The following is a 15,097-nucleotide window of genomic DNA, read 5'->3' on the forward strand; positions in this document are numbered from 1 at the left end:
TAGAGAAATTAGCAGGTGCCAAAGAAGAGAACCTGGGAATGCATCAAGTCCTGGATCAAACACTGCAAGAGCTCAACAGCTTATAAAGATGAGGAGGAAGATGGAGAGGATAAAAGTCTTGCAACATTCCATAAATATTACATTTCATTCCACATTTTGAGCTGTAAAGTCTTATTCCCAGCGAAAGGGGATTAACTTAACTTGTACCCTTAGTTTTTTAAACCAATGAGTCAAGAATAGAAAAAAACAACTCATATTTGACATGTGCACTCAAAAGCATGTTTTGAAATAGGTTGTGTTATATGTATGGCCTTCATTTATGTATGATTCATGAGCTCCACCGAGAGTTATTTGGCAAACAGTTGACAGGAATCAGCTTTTACCAACTGACATGGTAATTTAGTGCATGCACAATGTATGTGAACATATCCACAGGTTGAACATATCCACAGGTTGGACTGTGCCTTTTAATAATGAGCCAATATTCTACCTTTGGTGTATATGTGTGTGTTAACATGGTCATTGACACTAGAGGAAGACTCATGGAAACGATGGTGAACATGTCTGTGGTGCTACTGGTGGTGCTAAAATACTGTGACTATCATTCAGGTGGAGGGATTGCCAAAGCGAATTTAAAAAATCATTTTTTATGTGAAAAGAGTATTCTATACAAATCTTTCAAGGAACTACAACTCCTCTTCTGACCGAACCTATTATCTGTGTGGTCTTAAAGTGCAAGGAACTACAACTCCTCTTCTGACCTAACCTATTATCTGTGTGGTCTTAAAGTGCAAGGAACTACAACTCCTCTTCTGACCGAACCTATTATCTGTGTGGTCTTAAAGTGCAAGGAACTACAACTCCTCTTCTGACCTAACCTATTATCTGTGTGGTCTTAAAGTGCAAGGAACTACAACTCCTCTTCTGACCTAACCTATTATCTGTGTGGTCTTAAAGTGCAAGGAACTACAACTCCTCTTCTGACCTAACCTATTATCTGTGTGGTCTTAAAGTGCAAGGAACTACAACTCCTCTTCTGACCGAACCTATTATCTGTGTGGTCTTAAAGTGCAAGGAACTACAACTCCTCTTCTGACCTAACCTATTATCTGTGTGGTCTTAAAGTGCAAGGAACTACAACTCCTCTTCTGACCTAACCTATTATCTGTGTGGTCTTAAAGTGCAAGGAACTACAACTCCTCTTCTGACCTAACCTATTATCTGTGTGGTCTTAAAGTGCAAGGAACTACAACTCCTCTTCTGACCTAACCTATTATCTGTGTGGTCTTAAAGTGCAAGGAACTACAACTCCTCTTCTGACCTAACCTATTATCTGTGTGGTCTTAAAGTGCAAGGAACTACAACTCCTCTTCTGACCTAACCTATTATCTGTGTGGTCTTAAAGTGCAAGGAACTACAACTCCTCTTCTGACCGAACCTATTATCTGTGTGGTCTTAAAGTGCAAGGAACTACAACTCCTCTTCTGACCTAACCTATTATCTGTGTGGTCTTAAAGTGCAAGGAACTACAACTCCTCTTCTGACCGAACCTATTATCTGTGTGGTCTTAAAGTGCCGCCATATGCTGACATGCAGCTTCATAGCACCTCCTTTCCACTATGGCCTGACATGCCTGCCACTATCCCAGCTCTGTATTTGGCTGCCTAGCCTAGGTGTAAAATCATAATCCTGGTATTATATTGTGGTGGTAGCATATTTAAAAGTTAAACCAAAAAAAGCAATACGGGGGCCTCAATCAAGGTAATAAAACATGGATACTTATTGTATATAGTAGAATAATGTTAGTTATTGATGTATTGCTCCAGTTTTACAAAACTTTCAGTCAGGGGAACTCTCAAAACCAAAGAATACACAAACCACAGAAGGTGAACCGTCAAAAGGTTTTATTGTTGTCTGTGAAGGTAATCAATCAAGGCTTCTCATCCTTATTTGACTGAGTCTGTGTTGAAATGATTCATTCACTTTTCCAGCTTTCAGTCTAATAAATTTTTACACAACCTGGCTCGAGATGATTTCATGTATTATTTAGTAAGAAAAATAGAAATGTCAAACACAGAGAGAAACCACTTCAGCATACAGTATATTATACCTATTCATTACAAAAAGGCATATTGTATCTGAACAATATTGTAATCTGTTTATATCATAAGGACAAAACACTGCCAATCAGTTCAGCTGAATAATCCCCATTCCATATAATGTAATAATTTACAAAACATCCATGGTCCACAATTTACAACTATCACAGTTGAAAGCTCACTACTGAAATCTCACTCAGCGTTGCTTTCTTCTGAAGGAGCAGCCTGTATAGGGGTGAGAAAGGGACTGGTAAAGTCAAAAATCAGTAGATATTCGATAGAGCTCTACACTGATATGGGCCTATGCTACTGTATAAGTTCTTGAGCAATGTGATTGTGCAACAGTCTTACCCTCAGTGAGGCGGCATTTCCCCCCTCTGGGCTGGCACAGGACGAAGGAGCAGCCACCACAGGGCACCACTCTCTGGGCATGACTGAACACTGTGGTGATCCTGTAGCAGCCTGGAATAAAGTTTAAAACAAATATGTTTTCTGTAACCTTAATAATCCTTTGTAAATGCTTTATTTATTTTCATGCTTTATTTTTTTTGTGTTGTAAATTATTATAATTCTTATAGATCGGGAAATGGGAAAGCTAATTTAATAATAGTGTGAACACTACATGTAAATAGTTTGGGCAGTTGATGTAAACTACATCCTTAATACTCACCAGGGCATTTTACATCCATGAAGTAGGAGTTGGGACTCTGAACCAACCTCTTCTTCTTGTGTCTTTGCCTCTCAGCCTCCAAATTAGGTCCTTAGTGAGCTGCAATATGGATTAATGTATAAAAATATTTGTTTTCACAGATCACACCATTAGAACCATTAAAAAAATATAAAACCATGTGAAGGGGGAAATAAGTCAAGGGCACCCTCTCATGTCTAATACAAGAACTGCAGCATAACTATTTCTGAGGCTTGCCCGGGCATGTATTCCATTCCCAGAACAGGCACTATTTTATATTTGCTAAATGGTCATGTTTTAAACCAAATCATAGTCTTCATAACTTATTGCTGAAATTGACTGAATCATTAGCCAGTACTGAGCGATTAACCGACATATTTTCTGGTTATTTGCAACGTCGGTCAATTACTTGAATTCATTTAGTCCGGTTTTAGTGGGTGGCCGTATATAAATGCGAAGGTCCAAATCCAATCCAAAGGTTGCGAGTTCAAATCTCATCACGGACAACTTGAAATGTTTTAATTTACAACTACTTACTACTTTTTTAGCTACTTTATAACTACTTAACATGTCTGCTATCCCTACCCCTTTAAACATGACTCCTAAACTTAACCTTAAGCCTAACGTTAGCCACCTAGCTAGAATTCATAACAGAAAAATACGAAATTCTTTGAAACCAAGATCCCACCGGCTGACTGTTACTGCCTAAGCAGAGAAAAGATTATTAGGATATTAAAACGAATAAGCTCATTTAATAAAAAGTAATATACACACCGGAAATATTGTATTTCATTGTAATTTCTTATTTTATATTGATATCTACCTCATGTGGAACTGAGACAAAGCAACATTTGCAATGTTTTGACAAATGAATGTTTACTACTTGACTTTGGAATTTCCATTACAAAGCTCTAAAATCATTGTAATGCTATTATTTCATAATGCATTTCATGTCAATTTTTTTTTTTTAAAGGATCAAAACCGAAAACCATGATTATTTTTTTATAATCGAACTGAAACCGACCAACCTCAAAGTACTAATAGCGCAGCACTATTAGCAACTAACTTCAATGTTCATGGTCAAAACAAGACCACCAATAAACATGTACACGTTGTACAGTATTTGACTGGCTATTCCAAAGAATTGCTCGCATGAGCAAAGAAAAACCACTTACCGACATTGCTTCTCTTGGTTATTGTTATTTCACTCACTGGCACTGTACTTTCAACTTTGATTAGAATATTACAGCACTCCTTTGCAGACTGATATCGTTGTTAAAATGAGAAGATAATGGTGGGATCACATTTTCATGGGTGGGACATTGACTTCAAGAGCACAATCAGCTGACGTTACCCTTTTGATTGACAGCGGGTAATTCACGGATACAGAGCAGTCAAGAGTGAAATGTTGTTTGTCCAATCACTGGTCCAGTAAATCGAGTAAAGCAGTAACGTATCTCTTTGCACAACTGCCGGGCGGGATTTCCGCAATTGCTAATAATATGGCGAAGACTTACGATTACTTGTTTAAACTACTGTTAATCGGCGATTCTGGCGTCGGAAAGACGTGTGTGTTGTTCAGGTTTTCAGAAGATGCCTTTAACTCAACATTTATCTCCACAATAGGTATGTGAATTTCGTAAGTTTTCTGGTTAGAAAAGTTATACCGGATGACGGGTAGCTAGTTTAGCACCCAGTGTGCGCCCATCCTGTCATGCTAACGCTAGTTAGCTAAAGTTAGCTGGCTAGCTAGCTTATTTGGTTAGCATTCAGGACTAGCTTGCTAGTTAACTTAACCGGCTTTTCAAACTGCTCGCTTGGCAATAAAACCAGCACTTCAGCATCCCCAACATTCCTCAAATGTATATTTTCATGAGATTTTAGCAGGCGACGTCACCTGACTCCTTAGCTAACTAACGTTAGCTGTCAAGTGAGCAAGAACAAGCTTACTGACTCATTAGATAGCTTAGCTAGCTAACGTTAGATAACAGTGAAGTTCACTTCCCAGCAAGCAACACATGAACAAGTTTGCTAGTTCAAACTAGTCACTGTAACATTACAGAAAGGTACGTTTTAGTAGCTACATGTTGGGGAGGTCTTCCCTGAAGTTATGCAGCCATTTACATTAGACAAGCCATCGCTCAAATCGAAGTTGTGCACTTCCTGTGTGTGGCCTGCAGCATCATCTAAAAAGATGGGCCTCCCTAGACAGAACTCTCTGGACATGATATAATCCAAATAATTACTAGCTAGCCTTCAAGCAAATGTTGAATCCAGTCTGGTTTTGCCACTTGTGCATAAACAGTGCTGTAGGCCTACAAAATACATTCAACTCAAATGGTTGTGTTTCAATGATCCTTTGTCGTTTGGAGCTCTGTGGTTAGACGATAGTGAAATCACATTTTAAGTGGGTAGAAGTGCAATAATTGTCTCACTTTTTCTATTCCTGTTTCAGGTATTGACTTTAAAATTAGAACTGTAGAACTAGATGGTAAGAAGATCAAGCTACAGATATGGTAAGACAGCCCTTTGACTTCACAGAATGTCTCTGAAATTATGTCTTAAAAAAGTGCACAGTGGGAATGATCACAATTGGCCTATAATTCTACAAGTGGGTTAAAATCAGGGATGGGAATGAAAGGATCTCATTGTGTTGTTCTCTCCCAGGGACACAGCTGGCCAGGAGCGGTTTAGAACAATCACAACGGCATACTACAGAGGAGCCATGGTCAGTCGCTTTGCTTTACTATGCCCCTCTCACAAATTGTGCAAATGTACTACAAAGCACATATACCTACATGAGAATCAGTAAGATACTTGAATAAGAGTAAAGATACCTTTTTAAAAAGACAATGACTCAAGTGAAAGTCACCCAGTAAAATACTACTTTGGTAAAAGTCTAAAAGTATTTGGTTTTAAATGTACTTAAGTATCAAAAGTAAATGTTATCACTAAAATATACTTAAGTATCAAAAGTAAAAATATTAATAATTTCGAATTCCTTATATTAAGTAAACCAGATGGCTTGATTTTATTTTATTTTTTAAATTTATGGATAGCCTGGACACATTTCAACACTCAGACATAATTTACAAACAAAGCATTTGTGTTAAGTGAATCTGCCAGATCAGAGGCAGTAGGGATGACCAGGGATGTTCTCTTGATAAGTGTGTGAATTAGACAATTTTCCTAAGCATTCAAAATGTAGCTAGTACTTTTGGGTGCCAGGGAAAATGTAAGGAGTAAAAAGTACATTACTTTCTTTTGGAATGTAGTGGAGTAAAAGTTGTCAAGTATAAAGTACAGTTGCTCCAAAAAACGACTTAAGCAGTACTTTAAAGTATTTTTACTTAAGTACTTTACACCGTTGATGAGAATGTAGTTTAGATAAGAAAAAAAATCCATATTCAGAGACATTAATGGCTATCAATTTGTGTTAGGCCTAGATTGCACACTAGTTTGAGTCCCTTTTTTATTTATTTTATTGAGCACTACATACTTGAGATCATTCATGGGAGGTGTAAAATCGCACTGGATTCCTGTTCAGGCCCTTCGTAACAATTCGCTTTTTACTGAGGTGTACAAGTCTTAAGTTTAACAGGATGTTAGTATCTGACATTCATTGTTAGTGGTTGTTGTTTACCAAGTCTCTGTTTTTCTCCCCAGGGCATCATGTTGGTCTATGACATCACCAATGAGAAGTCGTTTGACAACATCAAAAACTGGATAAGGAATATAGAGGAGGTAATTCAGAAATTATCGTAGTTTGGTTCCTGGATGCTTATTCGCTGAAACAGCATTTTATGTCACGTGGTGCCTAAGATCAGCCCTTAGCCGTGGTAGTGTTTCCACTACAGTCAAAAATATTTCACTTTAAAGATGCTAGAACAGTCCACATTTTACTTTTTCCCTGCAAACAAAACAAGTAATTACCAGAAAAAACAGACCCCATAAGTAAAATAGTTTAGCAATTTACCTAGTCAGCTTGTTATGTGTTCTATGCTAGATAAATATTTCTCTCAAGGTGCATTCGAGTTGCGATTGCCACAGGGAGGGAAACATGCATTCTGACAAGCAGTCAATGCACAACAATTCATAATGCAATCATGGGTAAACAGGAGTTTTAAAGGTCTTTAGTTGAGTAAGAGTAGTGGCAGCCAGGGAAAGTGTTGGGGGAAAGAATTGTGACATGCAGTGGTTTCCGTGAGAAGTACGATATTATCACCGATACAATAACTATTGCGATTCGAAGCTAATTTTGTGATTTGACATTCCAAACGTATTGCTCACCATATGTCTGCTGCAGAGGGACAAGGGACAGCCGTGAAAAAACACATTTTGATCAGTCATGGAAGTGCTGAAAATAAATTTGCTCCCTATTTAAAAAGATGGAGAACAAGCTATGAAGGAATAATACTGGAGTTTTGGTGCAGGTACATCCAACTAGCGCAGAAATAGTATTCAAATATAATATCAAGATATGTAACTATCAATTATTTTCCTACTCCACTAATATCTAATAATATTGACCATGCATAGGCTATATGCGCATTAGTTCAATAATGTTAAAATAATTGTAACACCATATTTTTACCGATATGTTATTGGGATCATTCCTGGAGGTGGAAATTATATTTGAGATGGTGTCAGCATGATTTTATTTCCATTAATTTTGGAGTAGAATGTCCTTTTAAAAAAGTCAGCTGAGCTTCTCAGTAACTCTACATAAAAAAATGATCAAATGAGGACCCCGGGCCCCATTAACCCGCACTGCTACAAAACACTGCCATGGTATATTGGCCATTATAAACTGGGTGGTTCGATCCCTGAATGCTGAATGGCTGACAGCCGTGGTATATCAAACCATATACCACTGGTATGACAGAACATTTATTTTTACTACTCTAATTACGTTGGTAACCGGTTTATAATAACAATACGCCACCTCGGGGGTTTATGGTATATGGCCAATACCTGCTAAATATTCAGACCCTTTGCTATGAGACTCAATTGACATCAGGTGCATCCTGTTTCCATTGATCATCCTTGATTGGAGTTGATCTGTGGTAAATTCAATTGATTTGACATGATTTGGAAAGGCACACACCTGTCTATATAAGGTCCCACAGTTGACAGTGCATGTCAGAGCAAAAACCAAGCCGTGAGGTCGAAGGAATTTCCTGTAGAGCTCCAAGACAGGATTGTGTCAAGGCACAGATCTGGGGAAGGGTACCAAAAAATGTCTGCAGCATTGAAGGTCCCCAAGAACACAGTGGCCTCCATCATTCTTAAATGGAAGAAGTTTGGAACCACCAAGACTCTTCCTAGAGCTGGCCGCCCGGCCAAACTGAGCAATAGGGGGAGAAGGGCCTTGGTCAGGGAAGTGACCAAGAACCCGATGGTCACTCTGACAGAGCTCCAGAGTTTCTCTGTGGAGATGGGAGAACCTTCCAGAAGGACAACCATCTCTGCAGCTCTCCACCAATCAGGCCTTTTATGTAGTGGCCAGGCAGAAGCCACTCTTCAGTAAAAGGAACCTAAAGGAATCTCAGACCATGAGAAACACGGTTCTCTGGTCTGATGAAACTATTTGGCCTGAATGCCAAGCATCACATCTGGAGGAAACCTGGCACCATCCCTACAGTGAAGCATGGTGGTGGCAGCATCATGTGGGGATGTTTTTCAGCGGCAGGGACTGGGAGACGAGTCAGGATCAAGTAAAAGATAAACGGAGCGTTCAGGAACTTAGATTGGGGGCGAAGGTTCAACTTCGAACAGGACAACTACCCTAAGCAGACAGCTAAGACCACGCAGGAGTGGTTTCGGGACTAGTCTCAATGTCCTTTAGTGGCCCGGACTTGAACCTGATCTAACATCTCTGGAGAGTCCTGAAAATAGCTGTTCAGCAATGCTCCCCATCCAACCTGACAGAGCTTGAGAGCACCAGCAGAGAATAATGGGAAAAACTCCCCAAATACAGGTGTGCCAAGCTTGTAGCGTCGTACCCAAGAAGACTCGAGGCAGTAATTTCCGCCGAAGGTGCTTCAACAAAGTTCTGAGTAAAGAGTCTGAATACTTATGTAAATGTGATATTTCCGTTTATTTTAATAAAATTGCTAAAATGTCTAAACCTGTCCTTGTTTTGTCATTATGGGGTCTTGTGTGTAGATTGAGGGGAATAAAAAAAACTATTTTAGAATAAGGCTGTAACATAAGAGAATGTGTACAAAGTCAAGGGGTCTGAATTAGAGGTTGACCGATTAATCTTAATGGCCCGATTTTAAATTAGGGCCGATTTCAAGTTTTCATAACAATTGGTAATCAGCATTTTTGGACACCGATCATGGCCGATTACATTGCACTTCACGAGGAGACTGCGTGGAAGGCTGACTACCTGTTATGCGAGTGCAGCAAGGAGCCAAAGTAAGGCGCTAGCTAGCATTAAACATATCTTATAAAAAACAATCTTAACATAATCACTAGTTAACTACACATGGATGATGATATTACTAGTTTATCTAGCTTGTCTTGCATATAATCGATGTGGTGCCTGTTAATTTATCATTGAATCATAGCCTACTTCGCCAAACGGGTGATTTAACAAGCGCATTTGCAAAAAACATTTGCGAAAAAAGCACTATCGTTGCACCAATGTGTACCTAACCATAAATGCCTTTCTTAAAATCAATACACAGAAGTATATATTTTTTAACCTGCATATTTAGTTAAAAGAAATCCAGGTTAACAGGCAATATTAAACTAGGGAAATTGTCACTTCTCTTGCGTTCATTGCTCGCAGTCAGGGTATATGCAACAGTTTGGGCCGCCTGGCTCATTACGAACTAATTTGCCTGAATTTTATGTAATTAGGACATAACATTGAAGGTTGTACAATGTAACAGGAATATTTAGACTTATGGATGCCACCCGTTAGATAAAATACGGAACGGTTCCATATTTCACTGAAAGAATACACGTTTTGTTTTCTAAATGATAGTTTCCCGATTTGACCATATTAATGACCTAAGGCTCGTATTTGTGTGTGTTATTATGTTATAATTAAGTCTATGATTTGATAGAGCAGTCTGACTTGAGCAGTGGTAGGCAGCAGCAGGCTCGTAAGCATTCATTCAAACAGCACTTGCGTGCGTTTGCCAGTAGCTCTTCGCTGTGCTTCAAGCATTGCGCTGTTTATGACTTCAAGCCTATCAACTCACGAGAATAGGCTGGTGTAACCGATGTGAAATGGCTAGCTAGTCAGCGGGGTGCGCACTAATGGCGTTTCAATCGGTGATGTCACTCGCTCTGAGACAGTGAAGTAGTTGCTCCCCTTGCTCTGCTTTTGTGGGGTGATGGGTAACGATGCTTCGAGGATGTCTGTTGTCGATGTGTTCCTGGTTCAAGCCCAGGTTGGGGCGAGGAGAGGGACGGAAGCTATACTGTTACACTGGCAATACTAAAGTGCCTATAAGAACATCCAATAGTCAAATGTATATGAAATACAAATGGTATAGAGATAAATAGTCCTATAATTCCTATAACTACAACCTAAAACATCATACCATGAAATATTGAAGACTCATGTTAAAAGGAACCACCAGCTTTCATATGTTCTGAGCGAGGAACTTAAACGTAGCTTTTTTGCATGGCACATATTGCACTTTTACTTCTCCAATGTTTTGTTTTTGCATTATTTAAACCAAATTGAACATGTTTCATTATTTATTTGAGGCTAAATTGATTTTATTAATGTATTAAGTTAAAATAAGTGTTTGTTCAGTATTGTTGTAATTGTCATTATTACAAATAAAATATATATATATTTTTAACTCTGCCGATTTGAATCAGTATCGGCTTTTTTTTGGTCCTCCAATCTGTTTCGGCGTTGAAAAATCATAATCGGTCGACCCTAGGCTGAATACTTTTCGAGTGCACGGTATATCTTTGAAGTCTGTACGTTTTACTGAAAGTAGCAATTACATTGCATGATCAATCTTCTGTCTTCCTGTCCAGCATGCCTCTGCTGACGTGGAGAAGATGGTTCTGGGAAACAAGTGTGACGTCAATGACAAGCGACAGGTGTCCAAAGACAGAGGGGAGCAGGTGGGTGATCATCACTGATCAGGAAATGAAAAATATCAAACTACCTGACTGATATCAAACTTACTATACAGTAGATGTTTTGTGCTACTGTCCATGTTTGCTGAGTGACAGTTGTCCAAAGACGGATGTGAGAAGGTGGGGGATCAGTAAATGTTATGTAGGCTATTATCAATAATTATAATCAATGACTCACATCTTGAGTATCTACAGATGTAGACTTGTGATTGAGCTACTGTCAATGTTCGCTGAGTATATTTTGTGCATCCCTTTTTACTGACCTTTGGCAGTTGTCGTTGGAGTACGGTATCAAGTTTATGGAGACCAGTGCAAAGGCCAATATCAACGTGGAGAATGTGAGTTCACTAATTCTCAGCAGTTAAAAAACAACAATGGCTGTACAGTAATTGTTGTTCTGTTAGGTTGAAAGAGACTGCACATTGTTTTGTCTATTTGATCTTAATTTGTCCTGTCTTTCTTTCCCCTTGAAATTTCAGGCATTTATGACCCTTGCCAGAGACATCAAGGCGAAAATGGACAAGAAACTGGTAAGTGTGTGTGTGTTATGTGCAAATCTATTTTAGATGCGGTATTGTGTGTGTGTGTGTTCTGACTGTGTGTGTGTGTTCCAGGAGGGCAACAATCCTCAGGGCAGCAGTCATGGTGTGAAGATCACAGAACAGCCCAAGAAGAGCAGTTTCTTCCGCTGCACCCTCCTGTGAGGACAACGATCTTACCATTGTCCACAGCTGGACAGAACTGGACTTGCTCAGAGCTTTCCTCTTTCGCCCTGTTCTCATTCCTGATATCCCAGGCCTCTTTGGGCTTTGTTTTTTTCTGCTTCACCATGTGCCCCCAGTTTACAAACGGTAGCTTTCATTGGTCAGGTGTATCAATCAGTGTTGTTGGATGGGCGTTAGATTGAGATCTCTATACCAGGCACTCTTCTGTACCCTCATGCTCTTATATCGTCTCTCGTAATTACACTTAGGTTTCTGCTCACCCTCTCCTCTCTCTGTTCTCTGCAACGGTTGTCACAGATGCTGTATGTTGCTCTGTGGTCGTACTGCTGCCAAAGTTGATCCTTAGTGAGGTTTTGTCTCAACATGGATTGACCTTATCCTTAAAAGCAGTGGCTTAATTCCATGATAAGACTAGTTAACCATCATACATCTTCTGTGAGATTGTTGACTTCTGCGTCATCTAGCTACTATGGAGATTTATTCCAAATGTGTCATCTATGCATCCCTGTTTTTCCTTGATCAAATTAGTGATTATCTGTATTCTACCGTAAATCCCCTTTTGCCATCCAACAAATAGACCAGAAAGCCACTTATTTCCTTAAGATAATATAATACAGTTCTGAAGTGTTAGTCTTAATGTTAACAGTAAAGACATGCCATCTTAACGACATACCTGAATTTTCATCTGTGTTCAGTATTTACCATTATGCAGTTCAGATTATTTTTATGCACAAGGTTTGCAAACTGTGTGTTAGAAAAATGTTATGTGCCGGCAACTGCACATTGAGTTGAACCCTGTTTTACTGTGTACTTTTGCACTTTAGTAGTGAAATTGGCTGCACATCTTGCAATTTGCAAAAGTATGTCTTATTCCAGTCCCTTGTATAGGAATGTCAGTATTCATTAGAACTATTACATTCCAGAATTGTTCCAGAGGCTAGAAGTTAAAATCATCTGTTCCACAATAACATCAGTCTAGTTAGGAAATTAATTGCAATCTAACAAATGAATGCATACGTTTACCATATTTTTAGTTTTGGCATTCAGAATGTGTTTAATCTTATACCACTCCACCCCAAAAAATTGTGAGCACCTCATTGCCCCAAATATTCATGTTATGTATGATGTAGAGATCACTGAAATAGAGATATAGTACTTTGGGTGGTAATTGCTTGATGTCATTTAACTTCTTAAGCACCCTTTTCAAATTCCAGCCTCTCAGCCTATTCCTTTTTTTTTTACTGGTTGTTTTAATTGTGATACTGTAATACCATGTAGGTTTGTGTGGCCTTTGACTTTTGTAAGCTGTTTTCACGCTTGTCAGTATTTGTGACAGAACATTTGTGACAATTGCGCCAAAGTAGGCTGCCTATAAGAACTCAATTGAATAATGTCAACCTACTGTATGGTGAAACAAATGCCATGAATATTAATTTCCAGGTTTATTACTATGTTCTTTTTTCTGTTGATTTATCAATATGCTGTGACATTCCAGAACCATTCCTGCTGCATCTTTAGGGAAAAGGCTACACGGACACTCCTGACCTGCTAACTGATATTTCATTGAAGAATTGGTTCAAATTAGGTTAGGCTTAATCAAATGTATTTATTTGTAAATCATTTTTTTACCTAAGCAGATGTCAAAGCGCTTAAATAGAAACCCAGCCTAAAACTGCTAACAATACAGATGTAGAAGTGTGGTGGCTATGAAAAACTCCCTAGAAATATCAGAAAATAGAGAGGAACCAGGCTCTGGGATGTCCAGTACTCTTCTGGCTGGGCGGAGATTATATGAATGCATGGCCGTTAAGGTAAGGGTCCGTTTCAGATTCTGGTTAGTCATTTTGATGGTCACTAGTGTCCTTGTCGCCGCTCCCCTTCTTTAGTCAAGAGCGGTATCTATGTTTGTCCTAATTTAACGCCAAGGCCCAAATGTTGGTTTTTGATGTGCCAGTATTAAGACCACAATCTATTTTGGAGTGTTTTGAGTTGAAGGTATTTGCATTGCGTACTGTATTCGAAGCAAGACATCGGCATACCACTGTAGTGACATGGCAATGGACTAAAATGTTACAAGCAAGAGAACGTGTAGTCAGAGTGGAAAAAAAACATCCAAGTATGAAAGTGCCCTTGTAGAAAGCCTGCTCTTGATTATGCACTTTTCAATAATTCTCCATTGTCATGAAAGACCAAATGATTTATGATGAATGAGTTGCGATATTCTACAGTACAGATTCTATCCTCAAGACTTAATTTAAGTCGCCTTCAGTGTGACGATGTTAAATGGATGGCTGGAGGAAAGTGACTTCATATTGGATTTAGCATTTTGTTTTTGTTCTCGTCTATCATTCCCTCGGAGCTTGCCCCTGTCCATCGCAACAGAAGTGGCTTATTTTCACCTGATGCTTGATATAATGGGCTTTGGAACTATTCATCATGAGACTGTTGGACCTCTTGAGGCTTTTAATATTTGACTTGAAGAGCTTCTCTTTGAGATTAGAAATGTGCAAAGGATCATTCTTGTATAGCTTTCTGTTCTACTTTTTTTTGTCACCTTGAACTTGCTTTTCTCAACGCAAATCTATAGGGAATGGAGCACATGTTAAATCATAGCAAAGGAACAACAGTGACTTCCCCATGAATTATCACAAATTGTTTCTCTAGTTGTGACAATGAAGTAAATTGGAATTGAATTATTTTATAAGTGTAAGTGTTTTACAAGAGGACATAAAATAATTCAATTCCAATGGGTGGGGCACAGTCAGTTTGTCGGACTGTTGTATCTTTTAGGACCTTTACAAAGGTCTGGCAAATGTTTCATCAGAATACCAGTTATTATGAAGTTTTCTTTTCCTTCTGGTGGAACTATTTGTACATATTTCAGTTTATAAATTACTTTCCTTTGAACATATAATTAGCATTCCATGTTCAAGACAATTTGGATTTCATAGTTGATTATGGGTTAAATGGAGGAGAAAAATCGCATTTTGAAAACAATTGTAAATAAGAAATACATTTTACTGTTACCTACTTTCATAAATCTGGTTGAATTGATCTACATGTTTGTAGATGTGTCCTTTTGATGATTTATTAAAATGAGATTATTTTAACTTGCTACATTTTTTTGTCAGACATTTTCGAATGAATCTTAATCAAATGTTATCAATGTATATTGAATAGGCCTAATCCTATATGGAATTCATATTAACATTTTTTTTAAACAAAATAGCTTTAAAGCTGTAATACCAAGGACAGTACCACAGAACCACGAGACAAATATTTCACTAGATATTTAAATGTGAAGTGTCCACTTGCCGTTTCCACTCACTACCAAATATGGTAGTAAGAGGAAGCTTACTGGCGGGCAATGGGAGAAGATGGAAAAGAGATGGATTTTGGCTGACATTCTGCAAATTTTCTCATTGATTAAACATTTGATCTCAATACAGTTTTCTGTCCCCAAAACT

General features: G+C 38.5%; 3 protein-coding genes across 4 annotated transcripts in view; 2 read left to right on the top strand and 1 right to left on the bottom strand.

Moving 5' to 3' along the window:
* The window catches only part of LOC115109214 (tropomyosin alpha-4 chain-like), a 27,477-nt gene extending 25,455 nt beyond the window's left edge, over nucleotides 1-2,022 (top strand). For both annotated transcript variants that reach the window (XM_029633897.2, XM_029633898.2), the window contains one exon: nucleotides 4-2,022. In XM_029633897.2, coding sequence (XP_029489757.1) covers nucleotides 4-86 — 83 coding nt within the window. In that variant the 3' untranslated portion in view covers nucleotides 87-2,022. The remainder of the gene's footprint in view (nucleotides 1-3) is intronic.
* LOC115109215 (small ribosomal subunit protein eS27-like) lies at nucleotides 1,890-3,968 on the bottom strand. Its single transcript, XM_065009927.1, has 5 exons — nucleotides 3,963-3,968; nucleotides 3,450-3,492; nucleotides 2,770-2,859; nucleotides 2,451-2,561; nucleotides 1,890-2,324 (listed from the first exon to the last, which is right to left on the bottom strand). The coding sequence occupies exons 1-5, from the start codon at nucleotides 3,966-3,968 to the stop codon at nucleotides 2,296-2,298; spliced, it is 279 nt and encodes a 92-aa protein (XP_064865999.1). The 3' UTR covers nucleotides 1,890-2,295.
* A 247-nt stretch (nucleotides 3,969-4,215) lies between these two features.
* Nucleotides 4,216-14,740, top strand: LOC115109216 (ras-related protein Rab-8A-like). Its single transcript, XM_029633904.2, has 8 exons — nucleotides 4,216-4,413; nucleotides 5,243-5,303; nucleotides 5,455-5,515; nucleotides 6,454-6,531; nucleotides 10,801-10,890; nucleotides 11,178-11,243; nucleotides 11,385-11,435; nucleotides 11,520-14,740. Exons 1-8 carry the CDS (start codon nucleotides 4,290-4,292, stop codon nucleotides 11,607-11,609), a joined length of 621 nt encoding a protein of 206 aa, XP_029489764.1. The 5' UTR covers nucleotides 4,216-4,289; the 3' UTR covers nucleotides 11,610-14,740.
* The last annotated feature ends 357 nt before the right edge of the window (nucleotides 14,741-15,097 follow it).

The sequence above is a fragment of the Oncorhynchus nerka genome, linkage group LG25 (genome assembly GCF_034236695.1).
Source record: "Oncorhynchus nerka isolate Pitt River linkage group LG25, Oner_Uvic_2.0, whole genome shotgun sequence".
Taxonomy (NCBI): domain Eukaryota; kingdom Metazoa; phylum Chordata; class Actinopteri; order Salmoniformes; family Salmonidae; genus Oncorhynchus; species Oncorhynchus nerka.

Bases quoted from the DNA above. Each gene is read 5' to 3' on its own strand.
- LOC115109215 (XM_065009927.1), bottom strand. The intron at 2,860-3,449 runs GTATTTTTCTGT...CAGCTCACTAAG, and splicing joins TCTTGGTTTCAAAGAATTTC to GACCTAATTTGGAGGCTGAG. The intron at 2,562-2,769 runs GTGAGTATTAAG...ACTTTATTCCAG, and splicing joins CATGGATGTAAAATGCCCTG to GCTGCTACAGGATCACCACA.
- LOC115109216 (XM_029633904.2), top strand. From the start codon at position 4,290: ATGGCGAAGACTTACGATTACTTGTTTAAACTACTGTTAATCGGCGAT. The intron at 5,516-6,453 runs GTCAGTCGCTTT...TTTTCTCCCCAG, and splicing joins CATACTACAGAGGAGCCATG to GGCATCATGTTGGTCTATGA. The intron at 10,891-11,177 runs GTGGGTGATCAT...GACCTTTGGCAG, and splicing joins CCAAAGACAGAGGGGAGCAG to TTGTCGTTGGAGTACGGTAT.